Source organism: Psammomys obesus, unplaced genomic scaffold (genome assembly GCF_907164565.1).
Source record: "Psammomys obesus unplaced genomic scaffold, mPsaObe1.curated_primary_1811, whole genome shotgun sequence".
NCBI lineage: Eukaryota > Metazoa > Chordata > Mammalia > Rodentia > Muridae > Psammomys > Psammomys obesus.
The window spans coordinates 3,034,898-3,048,735 of NW_026594462.1; the positions used below are offsets into that span (position 1 = coordinate 3,034,898).

A 13,838-nucleotide genomic window follows, 5' to 3' on the forward strand; every position below is an offset into this window, starting at 1 on the left:
CATCATCATCATCATCATCATCATCATCATCATCATCATCATCATCAGTTACTTTTGAACCATCAGTGATGGATTCATGTTAATTGCTTGAATTTGATGTTTTATTTTCTATTAGGACACTGTCATTTACTGCAGTGTGTAGTGGCCATCTCTGACTGCCATTGGCAACAAACACACTGAGTTTTGGGGAGAAAGCCCCCGCCACTTCCTTTCACTTATTTTAATTAATCCAACAACCTCAAGGGAATCAGCTGTGAGAACATGCAGTACCATGTCCTCACAAACCCAGCAGGTGCTCGATGGTGCTCTTGAATTTCTGCCCCTCTCCCAGACTTTAAGCTTTTTATTTATTTTTTACAATTTATTCATTATATATCCCAATTGAAGCCCCTCCCTCAACTCCTCCCATTCTCACCCTTCCCTCCTCTTCCTCCTTATACCCCTTCCCTAATCCACTGAAAGGGGGAGCCCCACCTGCCCATAGCTTGTTCAGTCTCACAAGGACTGTCTGGATCTTCTTCCTCTGTGGCCTGATAAGGCCACATCACCAGGGGCAAGTGATCAAAGAGCAGGCAATCGAGTCCCTGACAGAGGCAGCCCCTTGCTCCCCTTACTCGGAAACCTACATGGAAACTGAGCTGCCAATCAGCCACATCTGAGCAGGGGGTCTAGGTCCTCTCCATGCATAGTCAGCCTCTACCTTTGTTGCTGTTCTTGTGGGACTCCTGTCCCCTCCCTGTCTTCTCTCTCCCCTAGCCTCTCACTTCCCTAGCCTTTCACAATGTCATTTCCACACGGAGCATTTTATACCTGAAAACACGAAAATGCAAATATTCCACAGCTGAAGCCTTTGAACATTAATGTGATGTCCTAAGTGGAAAATGCCACATCTGACCTCACGTGACAGATGGCAGTCGGAAGACACATGCTAGAGTACTGGGTGAAGCTACATTCCAGCTGTGTATGCAAAGTATACATGAGATACAAATGAGCTTTGGTTTTAGACTTGAGTCCCCTCCCCAAGATAACTCACGTCTATGCAAACACTCTAAAACTGAAAAGGCTTCTTGTCTCAGGCACTTGTGGTAAGGACCTCTCCAGCTCGGTCTTGGTTGTTTAAAATCTGATTGGCTCTGAGCAGGTCCTCTAAGTGGCACACTGATTTCTCCCCGGAATTCCTGCCAGGAAGATGAAAAGTCTTGTCATGTTGATCAGTCAGATGGCATAGGGGCCTGATGGAAAGACAAATTAGTGTTCGCTAAATGAAGATAATTTCGACGGATGGTTAATCTGGAGCCCAGGTGTCTGAATGCCGCTGACGCTCCCATCAGTACCCTTAGTGGGTTCTCCTTTTGGTAGGTCCTGCTTCTGTAAGGCAGAACTTTTGCTGAGCTGCACCCAGACCTATGTTATAATAGCCCAAGTGATGGGGTCTGGACCATTTAGCCTAATGAGATTAAAATTTATAGCGGAGCCATGAGCCCCGTGTCCGATAGTGCTCGAGGATGCTAGGGAAGCATAGGCTGCCTGCATTTCATTGTAAGCATCTGCTAAGGGTTAGGCCAGCATCTCTCAGAACAGATCTGAGGGCTCCGCGTGGTCTGCCCCAGGAGATGCGGGTGTCGCTGGAAGCACGCAGTGTTCTCACTGGGGCTTTGCTGGTCCTCTCTCTCTTCCCAGTGTGTGCTATGAGCGGGTGCCCTGGTACCCTACCGTGCTCACCTTCGTCCTCTCTGCTCTGTGGCATGGCATCTACCCCGGATACTACTTCACATTCTTAACTGGAGTCCCCGTCACATTGGCAGCTAGAGCGGTAAGCTTTCATAGGGTGCTGGCACGTCTCTCTAGCAATTTGGTGTGCGTGCGTGCGTGCATGTGTATGTATTGGTTAAGTTGTGGTATTGGAAGTGTAGGGGTGTTAGGAGTGACCTTTTGATGCAAAGTGACGAGGTCCTACCTGCAGTACCTTTTTTGTTTGCTTCAATGTTTAGGGACTTGTCATCGTAAAAGTGGTTAACTGGCAGAGCGTAAAACACTAAGAATTTCCCGAGTAGCAAATTACTCCCTTGAGAAATGGACACATTTTTAATCATTAAAAATGGAATGTACTTGTACAGGTGATGATGTTTATTAATCAATGCACGCTCCATCAGACTTCAGTTTGCTTATACCCTGCTTGATAGCTCAGGTCGTTATACCAAGCCAGGAAGTAATTCACCATGGCTCTGTCTAGGAGTCTGTGAGAAAGCAGCTCAAGGAGCTGAGTCTAACTGGAGACAGATCTGACCTCATCTGTCTGATCCAATCAAAGCCATAAAATTATTTATGTTAAATACAGACTTTTGTATTTGACTTAATTTTGCTCTTTGATCATGATTATGGTCTTTCTTATTTCAGTTTCCAAAAGGTTTCAATGCCATTAGCTGTATTATATGTAAATTTTATTATGTACTCATTTTGTGGTGTGTGTGTGGGGCGCTGAGGGGTGGTGAGTGTGTCTAGGGATGTTTGTATGTGTGTGTGGACAACAGAAGCCAGCCTTGGGCGTTTTTTTTCAGATGACTATTTTTTTTGTTTTCCTTTTGAGACAGATCTCTCATTGGCTTGGAACTCAAAAGCAGGCTGGCTGGCTGCTAACGAGCCTCGAGGATCTGCCCGTTTCTACCTCCCTGGTACCAGGGCTATGAGTGGATGCCACTATGGCTGGATTTTTTTTTTTTTTTGCCTTGATTTTTTTTTTTTCCTTTTTGAAATGGGTTCTGGGTATTCAATTCACAACTAGGTTATCTTCCAAGCTCTTGCTATTTACTCATTCTTCAGTGTACTTTAATATGAATATTTCAGCAGCCCTGTCACATGCTGGTCAGCTTCATAGGTATCCAGACAGCACAGTGGATAAGACAAGAGCACTCCTCTAAAGCTTCCTATTTTACCTAGATGAAGTATATTAAATTCTACATACAAACAGAAAATTGCTATTCAGGCTAATTTTAAAAAAATTCTAAAAATTAAATACATATTTGAACATGAGAAGCAGGAAAGACCTTTTATTTGTTCTTCATATACCAACTCGGATTCTGAAACAAAGCTAAAGAACAGATTGCCAGAACAAACCAAGAAATAAAGGTCAGCCTGCTTTGCTTTGTTGATGTACTCAGAGTATCATTTCTTAAAATATCTATACCCTGGTGGCCTCTGTTGGCCCAGGCTTTGATTTATGTAGATATTGTCTATTACAGCCCTGGAAACAGTTTTTTAAAAGGAAGTTTGGGAGCGGGTGAAAAGAGGGATTGATGGAGGAGAGCTTCCAATTTTTTCTAGCAAGGGAATGAACTCAGCAGTCATGAAGTCTTTGCTTCTGGAGATTAGCTCCTTAGCAATTAAAATTTACACCTGTTGCCCAGCATTTCTGAATGGATGGAACCCCAGACTGTTCTTGAACAGGTGAGAGTGAGCAGAGGAAAAGGATCACTGTTGTTGTTAGGGGTTTTTTGTTTCGGTTTATTGCTATCTTTAGGCAGAATCTCACGTAGCTCAGGCTATCCTGGAACTTCCTATGTATCAAAACCAAACCAAACAAACAAATAAACAAAAAAGACTGAATTACTGATCTTCCTGCCTCCACCTCTGGACCTCTGGAGTCCCTGGTTTTAAGAGGTGCTGGGGACTGAGCCCAGGGTCTTGTGCATGTGCATCACAGACAAGTACTGACCAACTGAGCAACATCCCCAGCCCAAGAAAGGTCTTTCACTTCACCAGGTCATACTGGAGGCTTGCTAGAAGGCTCAACAGACATGATCTGTGTAAAGCACTAGCACAGACATGGCACACAGTAAGCACTCAATAAATAGCAGTTGCTTTTAATAGTGGTGATCATTGGTATTTGTACTACTGTAGCCATGGAAACAGGGACTTACCAGTAAGACAGAGTATGTACCACAAGGAGCAGGAAGACAAGCTAACTCTCCCCCAATTAATTACCTTAAGTGACACTGAGGATTAATATTTATGGACATGGCAAAAATTCTATAACAGATTACACCAAAAAAAAAAATCTCAAATAGGCTAAAAAAATACACTAGTGCCATTAAGAATATAAATGTAGATACATATAAATAGAAAGGTTTTGGAAGGCTCTGTGCCAAATTTTTAAGCTTTTGGAGGTGGATAGTTTAAAAAGTATATAAAAATGTATTGCATATATATGTATATAATTACATCTATGTGTATATAATATAACATGTATAATATGTACAATATGTATAATATAATATGTATATGTGATACAATATATGTAATATAAACTTGTGTGTGTGTATGGATTTTGGTTGAAAGCAGAACTTAAATGGTGTGGTTTTTGGTTGAAAGCAGAACTCAAATGCTGGTCATGCTCTACAGCCTGTTGTTCCTGTGGTTCTACTTCTTTGTCTCTGATTCAGAGGAAGTTATTTCAGTTTTCACTCCTACCTCCTACTTCTGCCTTTTTGGTTTGCAGGTGAGGAACAACTACAGACATCACTTCCTTTCTTCCAAGGCTCAAAAGGTTGCTTATGACATTGTTACCTGGGCTGCCACTCAGTTGGCTGTCTCTTACACGGCAGCGCCCTTTGTCATGTTGGCAGTAGAGCCAACCATCAGTTTATACAAGTAAGTTTCCATTTGATTCCTAATACATTTATCCTTTTCTTGACTTCCAAATTCGTAAACCGAGTCAACATACTAAGGGATTATACTAAGAAATGCTAAATGTGAGTTGACTTACCAGAGTAGTTGTTTTAAGAGGAAATGACCATCCCAAAGATGCCAACATGTGAACAGCAAATCAGAGTACAAAGGCAAAGAATTCTCCAGGCAAGGTAGTACACACCTGTAATCCCAGCATTCGGGAAGTAGAGGCAGGAGGATTTTGAGCCTAAGCCAGGGCTATGGGATCCTGACTCAACCAAAGGGTGAAAAAAAGAGCATATACATATGCCTCCCCCCTGTCCTGCCCTTGGTTCCTTTTCCTGAGGATTAAGCTGTGTTGGAGAGTTAGATATGCTAAGACAGGGGCTGCCAGGGTCTTGCTGGTGGTTGAGTGACCTGCAGTTTGTAGAAGAACTCTGTACCTTTTACTGAGAGGTGATGCTGGTGAGTGTGCATGGAGATTTTCATTCCCAGATATGCATGATGGGTGGAGAACCAAGAGTGAGGACTAGAAGGTGGTGGGTAAAGGCCTATCAGGCCTTGTATTTGAAAGCTACAGACAACTATAACCTATAGGTATGTGCTTTTATATTTCAAGTTCATGTTTAATTTTTTTTCTCACCATGGAATGCTTTAGGCTTTGGCCTTGAAATTGTGTGCCTTCGCTATGAAAGGAGGCTAAGAATGCCTCAAAGCAGCCCTGTTAGGAGTGGGGAACACACAGAGGACATGGGCTAGGACCTCTACTCTGTCAATGCCAACATGCTTTATTTAGTGGATAACACAGACCTTTCCAGGTTAACTTGTGTGTGTGCATGAGGGAGTGTGTGTGTGTGCTTGTGCATGTGCATGTGTGTGATGTGTTTGAGGACCAGAGGTCAATCTGTCAGCCTTGCTTTCTGAGGCAGGGTCTGTCATTTGGCCTATAGCTCACCAAACAGGCTAGTCAGTGAGCCCCAGAGATCCTCCCATATCCACCTTTTTCACACAGATGACAAAGCATGTAATAACAAGCACATGTATGTTCTGAGGATCAAACTCGGTTCTCATGCTCATGTGGGGAACACTTGAGTAAGCCATCTTCCCAGCCCCAAGATTATATATAATATATATATATATATATATATATTATAGTTATATATATATATAAACTAATCTGGTTGTAAAGAGTGACTTAGAAATAAACAGTGCAGTCCCCCAGTCATGATGCTTAGGCAGACTAGATTTAACACCGCACACAGAGCTCCTGTGGAGCTTTTCTCAGACTGTCTGTTCTTGCGGTCATAGTTTGGCTAGGCTTGCTGCCATGTGCTCATTCTGACTCTGCCCCTGCATCCTTCTCCCAGCCCCAAACTCTGCACCAGTATGGGATTACAGGTACATACTCACATACCCAGCTGCTTTATTTTTTTTTTTTTTAAGCATGTTCGTTGGGGATCTAAGCTGAGATCCTCATGCTTGCACAGCTCTGACTGACTCTTAATAGAGGCACTGAATCTGGTAAAAGGAAATTCATGGCTCTTTACAGAAGGTGACTGTAGTTGCCTTGCCAATCTGTGGCTCATCTGGGGATAAGTTCAGTGGCCATCAGTAAAGGATAACTATGTGCAAACTCATTTCTCAGATGCTGCCCATCTTTCACATTTACATTTCTGATATGCTTTGTGTGAGACCTTGTCTCTCTCTCTCTCTCACACACACACAAAAGTTATGAAAGGAAAAGAAAAAGAAACCTGTGGAATTGTTTGAAAGACCAATACTCGCCCACTCACTTATCTTTAAATAGTGCTCTTTTAAATTCAGTGTGTAAAGATATTAGAATTTGGCCAGGGTTAGCTCAGTCAATATAGCATTTGCCTTGCAAGTGGAGGATCTGGATTTGCTTCCCAGCGCTCACATAAGAAACTAGATATGGTAGCACAGTTTTAATCTCATCTCTGGGGAGTCAGAGACAAGAGAATCTCTTGGGCTTACTGGCTAGCCAGCCTAAGCTAATTGGAGAGTGCCCAGCCAATCAATGAAAGACCCTGCCTCAAAGGGGGCAGTGTTTCTGAGCTGGTGTTCTTGCTTCCACATACAGATGCACACACAATTATCCCATAAGCACACACATACACACATTAAAAATAATGATTAGATTTAGAATTTATAAATAACTTTGATAGACAGCTAGCTCTTTGAGAACAGACACCATGTGCTCAGTAGATGGTAGCTGATGAGACTTTCTGTAATAGGAAGATGGAACATTCCATCAAGTTTTAGAGGAGATGTGGACTGTCAGGAAAATTCACTAAACCTTACCAGGACACTGAAGTTTGCTTTTCTCGGTTGTGTACTTGGATTTAATCTAACATAATTGCCTAATGTCCCATAAGGCTAAGTAAAAGAACAGAGTGTCTTGGGTATGTTCCCTTTAATGTTGTAGTTTACCGCAGCCCTGCCTCTGGCCTCTAAGAATTCAGTATATGCACAGGGCTTTTCTTAAGAGACCCCTTCACTCTCAGTGTTCTTTACACACTAAATTAGATGGTAGGTAGGTCCTACTCCTTTGCTGTTTAAGTAGCTGTTCATCATACTCAACCCTCCAACCCATGAGCTGAAAATAAATTTTTAAGACGCTGTATATTGATGTCTCTCTCATGACTTTCCTTGAAAGATGTAAAGAAACATCTGTAGCCCAGATAGAAAAGAAGCTGACAGATCAAAGCAAGGCCTGTCAAGTCTGAATGGGGAGTAAATGAATTTATTGTGGTTATTTATAAAATCATCAATGATTTGCATGTTAGCTTCACCATGGAAAACAAACCCCCTGTCAGCTTTGTACATCTTACATACTGTGCACAATTGGCATGGAGGGAGACATGATTGGGATTTCAAGGAAGCATCATTTGTCACCCTCTTCCTCCCCAGGAAGGAGTATAAACCCACCCTTATCCTTTCCATGGATTTTCTTTCTGTTGTAGAGTTCTGTATAGGTCACTGTCATGACTGTGGTCCAGGGTCTCCTGTAAGTCACTGAAGCCATTCTGCTTCAAGATGTGGCTGGTCCGGCCAAGTTCAGAGGAAACTAGTCCTATGGTGGAACATGCACAGAGCTCTCCTGTTGCTATTTTTCTCTGGCCATTTGCAGTGTATTCAGTTTTCTAAGTGGTTAAAGGCATAAGAGAAGTTTCTGTAGATACACAGAAACAGTGCAAGTGTTGCACTGTTTTATACGGGAAATGGAGTGTCTGGAGATTTGGGATGAACCTTGGGATGAACTGGGATTCTGAAACTAATCCCTTTGTGGGTACAAAAGGATGACTGTGCTTTTCCTTTTGTTGTTCTCCCAGGGGAAAGGGCAGAAACTCATGCTTTTTTTTTTTTTTTTTTGGAAATCCTAGTTTAGTGTTTTTGTTTGTTTGTTTGTTTGTTTGTTTCAGTGCTGAGAATTGAAGCTGAGCAGGTGAAGATAAGGTAGTACTCTTGACTACTGCATAAACATCTTTAGGGAGCCTTAGCCTTTTGCTAAAGTTGGAGCAGATTGGGAAAGATCTGAGTTACTCGGCCTTGTCATTACTGAGGAATGGATCCCGTGTCTTTTACTTGTTTTTTTTTAATCTTTAGTGAACGTTAGAATGATGGTGTTTCCAGGGAAACAGCACAGTGATAGGGTACATGCCTAACACACAAAACCCTAGGTTCAATTCTTACCATAAAGAGAAGGTAAGGAGGGAGAGGAAGAGAGAGAGAGGGAGAGAGGAAAGGAGAGAGAGAGGGAGGGAAGGAAAGAGAGAGCACAGGTGAGCAGGGTTGAGGGATTCAGGTTACAATGTTACTTTAGCCTTTTCAATAGATCTGGGACATTGAAACTTACAAAAGCAACATCTTGTTACATGTATTTATTAGTAGGTTGTGCTGGGTGTTTACCTGGCATGTACACCCTGCCGGTGGCACTCAAAACCTTTCAAAAGCAAAACTTGCATCTTACTTAGTGTGGATGAAAGTTATTTTCGAAGCTCTAAATGGAATTTTCAAAATCCATATCCTGGACCGGTGAAATGGTCCAGCCACTGAAAGCACTTGGTACACAAGCCTGAGAGCCAGATCCCCAGGACCCATCCTAGAAGGAATGAACTGACTCTGAGAAGTGCTCGCCCCCTGACCACACTTGCACTGTGACACCTTTTTGCAAGCCTCTCCCCAGCGAATCATAAAGTAAAAGTTCTTTTTTGTTGTTGTTGTTTTTTAAAATCAGGATCCTTCCAGTTCCTGAGGTAGACAAGAACTGCCCCGTGTTGAGAAGCACATGGGAGATGGGGCTGAGCCTGTGCTTAGAGGACAGAATGGGGCTTCTGTGTGCTCTGCACATCCTCGCCTTTTGAACAGCAGAAATGTCTTCTTCCACACAGTGCTGTTCCTCTCTGCCTCACCCAGCTTTGTGGTTTCATCCATCGCTGGCTGGCTTGCCTACCAAAGCGAGGAGCACATGGCCAGCCGGAATTGTTACCGTTGAGCGCCTCCTCCTCTTGCCCTTGCTGAAGATGATGTCATCATGTGTGTTTTCCGCTTATGCCCTTCTTTGAAAGGTAACTCTTGTGTTCTTACTTCTAGGTCCATGTTCTTTTTCTTACACATTATATGCCTGCTGATCATTCTTCTTCTGCCAATCAAACCACGCCAGCCTCAGAGGCCATCCAAATGTAAAGCTCAAATGTGCAGTCCAAATTCTGTAAAGAAGAAGGCAGACTGATACCCACGGAAAGAAGCTGAACTACAGACTTGTGGGACATTGGGAAGATGCAATGGGCAGGCTCCAGGCTTCTCTGGTGACTTAATGGAGATGTTTACAATTGCATTTTTTTTTTTTTTCACTGCAGGGAATATTTTTATAAATTCTTTTTTTTTTTTTTGTGCAGTTAAGTCACCATGTCTAGCTTCATCTTTATATTTTACAGGGCCTTTCAGTGACACATTGTAGAGAACAGGCCATTGGGTCGGCTCTTCTGAAATCAGTCCCACCTACCGAAATCTGGAAGCATGGATCTGGGCAGCGCCTCCTGCACTTAGGAGGTGTCTGCCGAGATGACTTGTTCTAGATTTTTGAGATCTGAACATTCCCAGGCATGATTTTTCTCTTGACAACTCCAGACCCTTGGATGTGTGACTTAAACCAGGTTGCAGACACAAATCCTATGCTCTGAAGCCCTTGCAGGGGGAAAAAAGTGATTGTGGAGGGAGGTTTTCAGGGTGTAGGAAAAAAAAACAAAAAACAAAAACAAACAAACAACAAAACTCCACAAACTGGGAAGATTAACCCTGAATGCTTGAATGGATCTTTGTGCCCTCAAACAGACTGCATTACCCTCCTCCCAAGAACGTACTGTTTCCTTTTTCCTCCTGAATTGAGCCAAAATTGGAGATCAGAATGTCTCCTGCCTGCATGCCCCAGGAGCTGGGGAGAGAGTAGGGGATATTGGGGAGGATGTTGGGGCTACTGCTTTCCATTTCATCTGCTTCCATAGGCTTGACCTGTGTTGACCCTGAGAAGGTACCCAGATACTTTGACACTGTCAAAGGTGGCTGATACCTTTTCAAAAAATGATTGCTTTCAATATATTTGGAGAGGCTCTCTGTCCCCCTGCATATTGTGGAAGTGTCAATGATCATGGCCAATGTGTAGACACAAGCTGACTTTTGTAATGGATTAAATCCAGCTTTATTTTAGGTGAACTGTTATGTTGGGAAGCTGCAAATGAAGAACAGTACTCCACTGTGTCTTCATGATAAATGTGCTGTGGCTCCCTAGGGAGATTTCTACTGGGAAAAATAGTCTATGTGAAAGAAGGAGAGATAATATTTAAAATGTAGAAAATAATAATAATGATGATAAATAATAATAATAAAATATATGCTTCTGTGATGTGCCCTCAATCAAATGGCCTGGGAGGTGAACATTTGTTCTGATCAGATGATTTAAAAAATTAGTTTCTCAATGAATAAATAATATATTTATATTTTAGGAAAATGATTCCTTATGAAACAATTGTTTTTGTTTGTGTCAAGACTTGTGTGTGTTTTCACAAATGTGTGCAAAGCTGAAGTTGTCTTTGTCTTAAGTTCTAGCACTGTAGTGTGGTCAGGACTGGGGGTGGTTTTGGCTTCTTTATATGATTTCTTATCTTTATTCACAGCTTTGTAGGTGTAATTTATTTCCCCCACAAAGAAAGGGACTGCAGATTACAGACATTTAGGTGGTCCTGTGTTGCCAAATTAGTGATAGAACTCAGACTTAAATCCAGGACACTCTTGATGAGCTACTAGCCATGGGTATAGGCATTAAATTATTGTATAATTCAAATGCTGATTTCTGTTACCCCTTCCCCCCCCCCCCCCCACAGTCTGGTTGCAGTACTGGTTCTGAGAATCTCCTGTCTCAATGTTGTGTGAATACTACTCCCTAATTGTCCCTGGGTATGCCAATAAAGCAGCTTACAACCAATCACTGAAGGAGGAGAGAATAAGGCTGGGACTTCCTGTCAGCCAGGGGAGGAATTAGAGGAGGAGGTAGGGGATTAAGCCAGGGATTGGGGCACTGGAGAGTTCCAGGAAGCATCAGAGGAGAGGAGCCATGGTGAGAAAAGCTACAAAATACATGTATCTCTGAGTTGTATGCTGGGAGGGAACCAGATTAGTTTAGAGGTTTCGGAATAGGGGAATAACTGCTCAGTTATTGTGTTGTGAAGCTTATTATTAAACAAAAATAAAGGAGTCTCAGTTATTTGTGTGATAGTCGGGTTAAGAGAGAAACTGAGAAACAAACACAGTTTAATAAAAATAACTTTTTTTTTTTTTACCCTTCTGGTGTGTCTTATAGGACAGTGAAATGAGCAAGTCTTTTACCTTAAATTTTAAAGCATTTATCCAGTCTTGGTTCTGGGTAAGAGGACAATAGTCCCTCTCTGGGTTATCACTGGAGGATTGGCGTGAAGCGTGAGTAATCCACATTGCAGAGATGTTCTTTCCTTCCAGGCTGCCCTGTACTTAAGCATTTTCACTTCTGAGAGAAGAACCTTGGTAAGGGGAGGAGAGGTGGCAGCTCGGCAACCATCTTGTTCCTGTGAGGCTTTTCATCAGCTCTAAAGGGACAGCACATAGAGGGGGAGTTTAGACTATTTCCCTTGGCTTCTCTTTAGGACCAGGATTTAAACTAGTATGTAGAACTATATTCATTGCCTTGGATTTCTAGGCTGTCTGAGATAGAATGTGTGTTTAATAAAAAATGGGTTGGACTGGGAGGTTTGGGTTGAAATCAATACATTTTCTGCCTTTTATTTTTTTTTTTAATTAAAAAAGTGAATGAGTGTTTGTATGTATGTGTACCAAGTATGTGCCTGGTGCCCCCATACCAGAGGAGGGCATGGATTTTCTGGAACTGGTGTTACTGATGGTTGGTGGGTTTTAGAAAATGAACCTGGACCCTCTCCAAGAACAGAAAATGCCCTTACCTACTGAGGCATCTCTCCAGATCCTGGTTTTATTTCATTTTAAAAAGGCAAGTGTAAAATATTCTATTTTAATGTTTGTTTGTTTGGTTGGTTTTTTTTTTTTTTTTTGTAATTGACTTTTTTTTTTTGAGGGAGTGGTCAGGCTTCAGACTCAGAGATTGGCCTGCTTCTGCCCGCTGAGTGCTGGGATTAAAGGCACGTGCTACCCCTGCCAGGCCTGCATTCATTATTTGGTAGTTGAGAGAAGCAGTAAAGAATTCAGTCTGAGATTCCAGCTGGTTAAGAGAGAAGGCAGCAGGAAGTGATGGGACAGGAACATAGGAATTGACATGTGTGCCCAGAACTGGTGAGGCTCAAGCCATAAGTGTCTGGCCAGTGAGTAGATGATTTGCTTTCTTTCTCTGCTGTATGTCTGAGACTACTTAGGAGTCTTCAAAAACAAACAAACAAAAAAAATAATGCCTTCGTTTTTCTAGAAACTTCATCTTTTTTCTTCCATTGTCTCTGGCACTTGGCACATAGGGCCTGCTGCGTAATGAAGATTTAGTGTTTGTTGAAGGATTGAATAGACTGGTTTAATGTGTCATTGCTCTTGAAAGTTTTGATTGAGCTGTGTTTGCACTGGGGAATGTTTCTGCTTATCAAAATTAGTTTTTGAGGTAAAGGCTTGTGTTTGCAGAGAATGCTGGAAGCATGTTATGGGTTTGAGGTCGGGAGGTCACTCAAACAACTAGTTTACATAGTCTGAAACTCCTTGCTCCATTCATTCACTAATTAATGCATTTAGTTATCAGGTATGCTGTATTTGGTGTGGGCTTGCCACTCTTAGGCATTGCAAATGAAAGGTGCTGGAGACTCATTCTCTGCCCTATACAGTATATAAGAAAGCTGTAGCTCAGACCCCTGTGCTCCAGGGATACCCTGGGGACATGCAGCACTCCCAAATTAGAAAGCAGTTGGATTGGAGGCCTTATCCCTGCTTTTCTGCAAATTTAGAGCAGCTATTTCTTAGGGCTAATGCTCTACCCAGGGCTACAACTGCACCATCCAAGGCCTGTGTCCAGAAAATTTAAGTCTGCCCTTGTCTGAAGACACACTGACCTCAAGCAAACAGTCAGGGCATCAGCTGTGCCAGCAAGCAGGCTCCACTTGCACGGTTGCCCACAGAGGTAATTTCCAGGCTCTGCAAAGTGACTTCATCGGAGCTATGAGGAAAGTTATCTTTGTAGAAAAGTCCCAGCTCACATGAGCTTTGTCAAACTTTATTACCTTGCCTCCTCCCGAACATGAAGAAGAGCAGAGGCATCCAGAAACAGCAATCTTTTTACTTATTTTTCCCTCCTACAGTTCTGGGAACCTGGCGGTGGCCTTCTCTTTGTAGTCTCTGAAGCCACGGCTCAGAGACTACAGGTTTCAGTAGATGAAGTAATGACCAGTTCAGCTGGAGATCCAGTTGGCTTTTATTTGTTGCATTCATTTGGCCCAGAGGTTTCCAGATGGCAGGCTGGCTGGCCCCTGGCACACTGGACATGCAAAGAGCAGAGAAACCAATGTGCTATAGAAGGTCATTCAACCACTTCCACATTGGAACAGCTCATCCAGGGCAGCATGATTCTGTATTCCTGGGCCACAGTTACTCATATGTGGCTCAGAATAATCTTTTTT

The 13,838-nt window shown here is 42.6% G+C and overlaps 1 protein-coding gene across 2 annotated transcripts in view; it reads left to right on the forward strand.

Moving 5' to 3' along the window:
- The window catches only part of Mboat1 (membrane bound O-acyltransferase domain containing 1), a 103,426-nt gene extending 92,730 nt beyond the window's left edge, over positions 1-10,696 (forward strand). Inside the window, exons 11-13 of one of the 2 annotated variants that reach the window (XM_055619088.1) lie at positions 1,681-1,813; positions 4,496-4,647; positions 8,924-9,273. In XM_055619088.1, the coding sequence (XP_055475063.1) occupies positions 1,681-1,813; positions 4,496-4,647; positions 8,924-9,050 (412 nt within the window). In that variant the 3' untranslated portion in view covers positions 9,051-9,273. The other variant, XM_055619087.1, reaches the window with a different exon arrangement.
- The last annotated feature ends 3,142 nt before the right edge of the window (positions 10,697-13,838 follow it).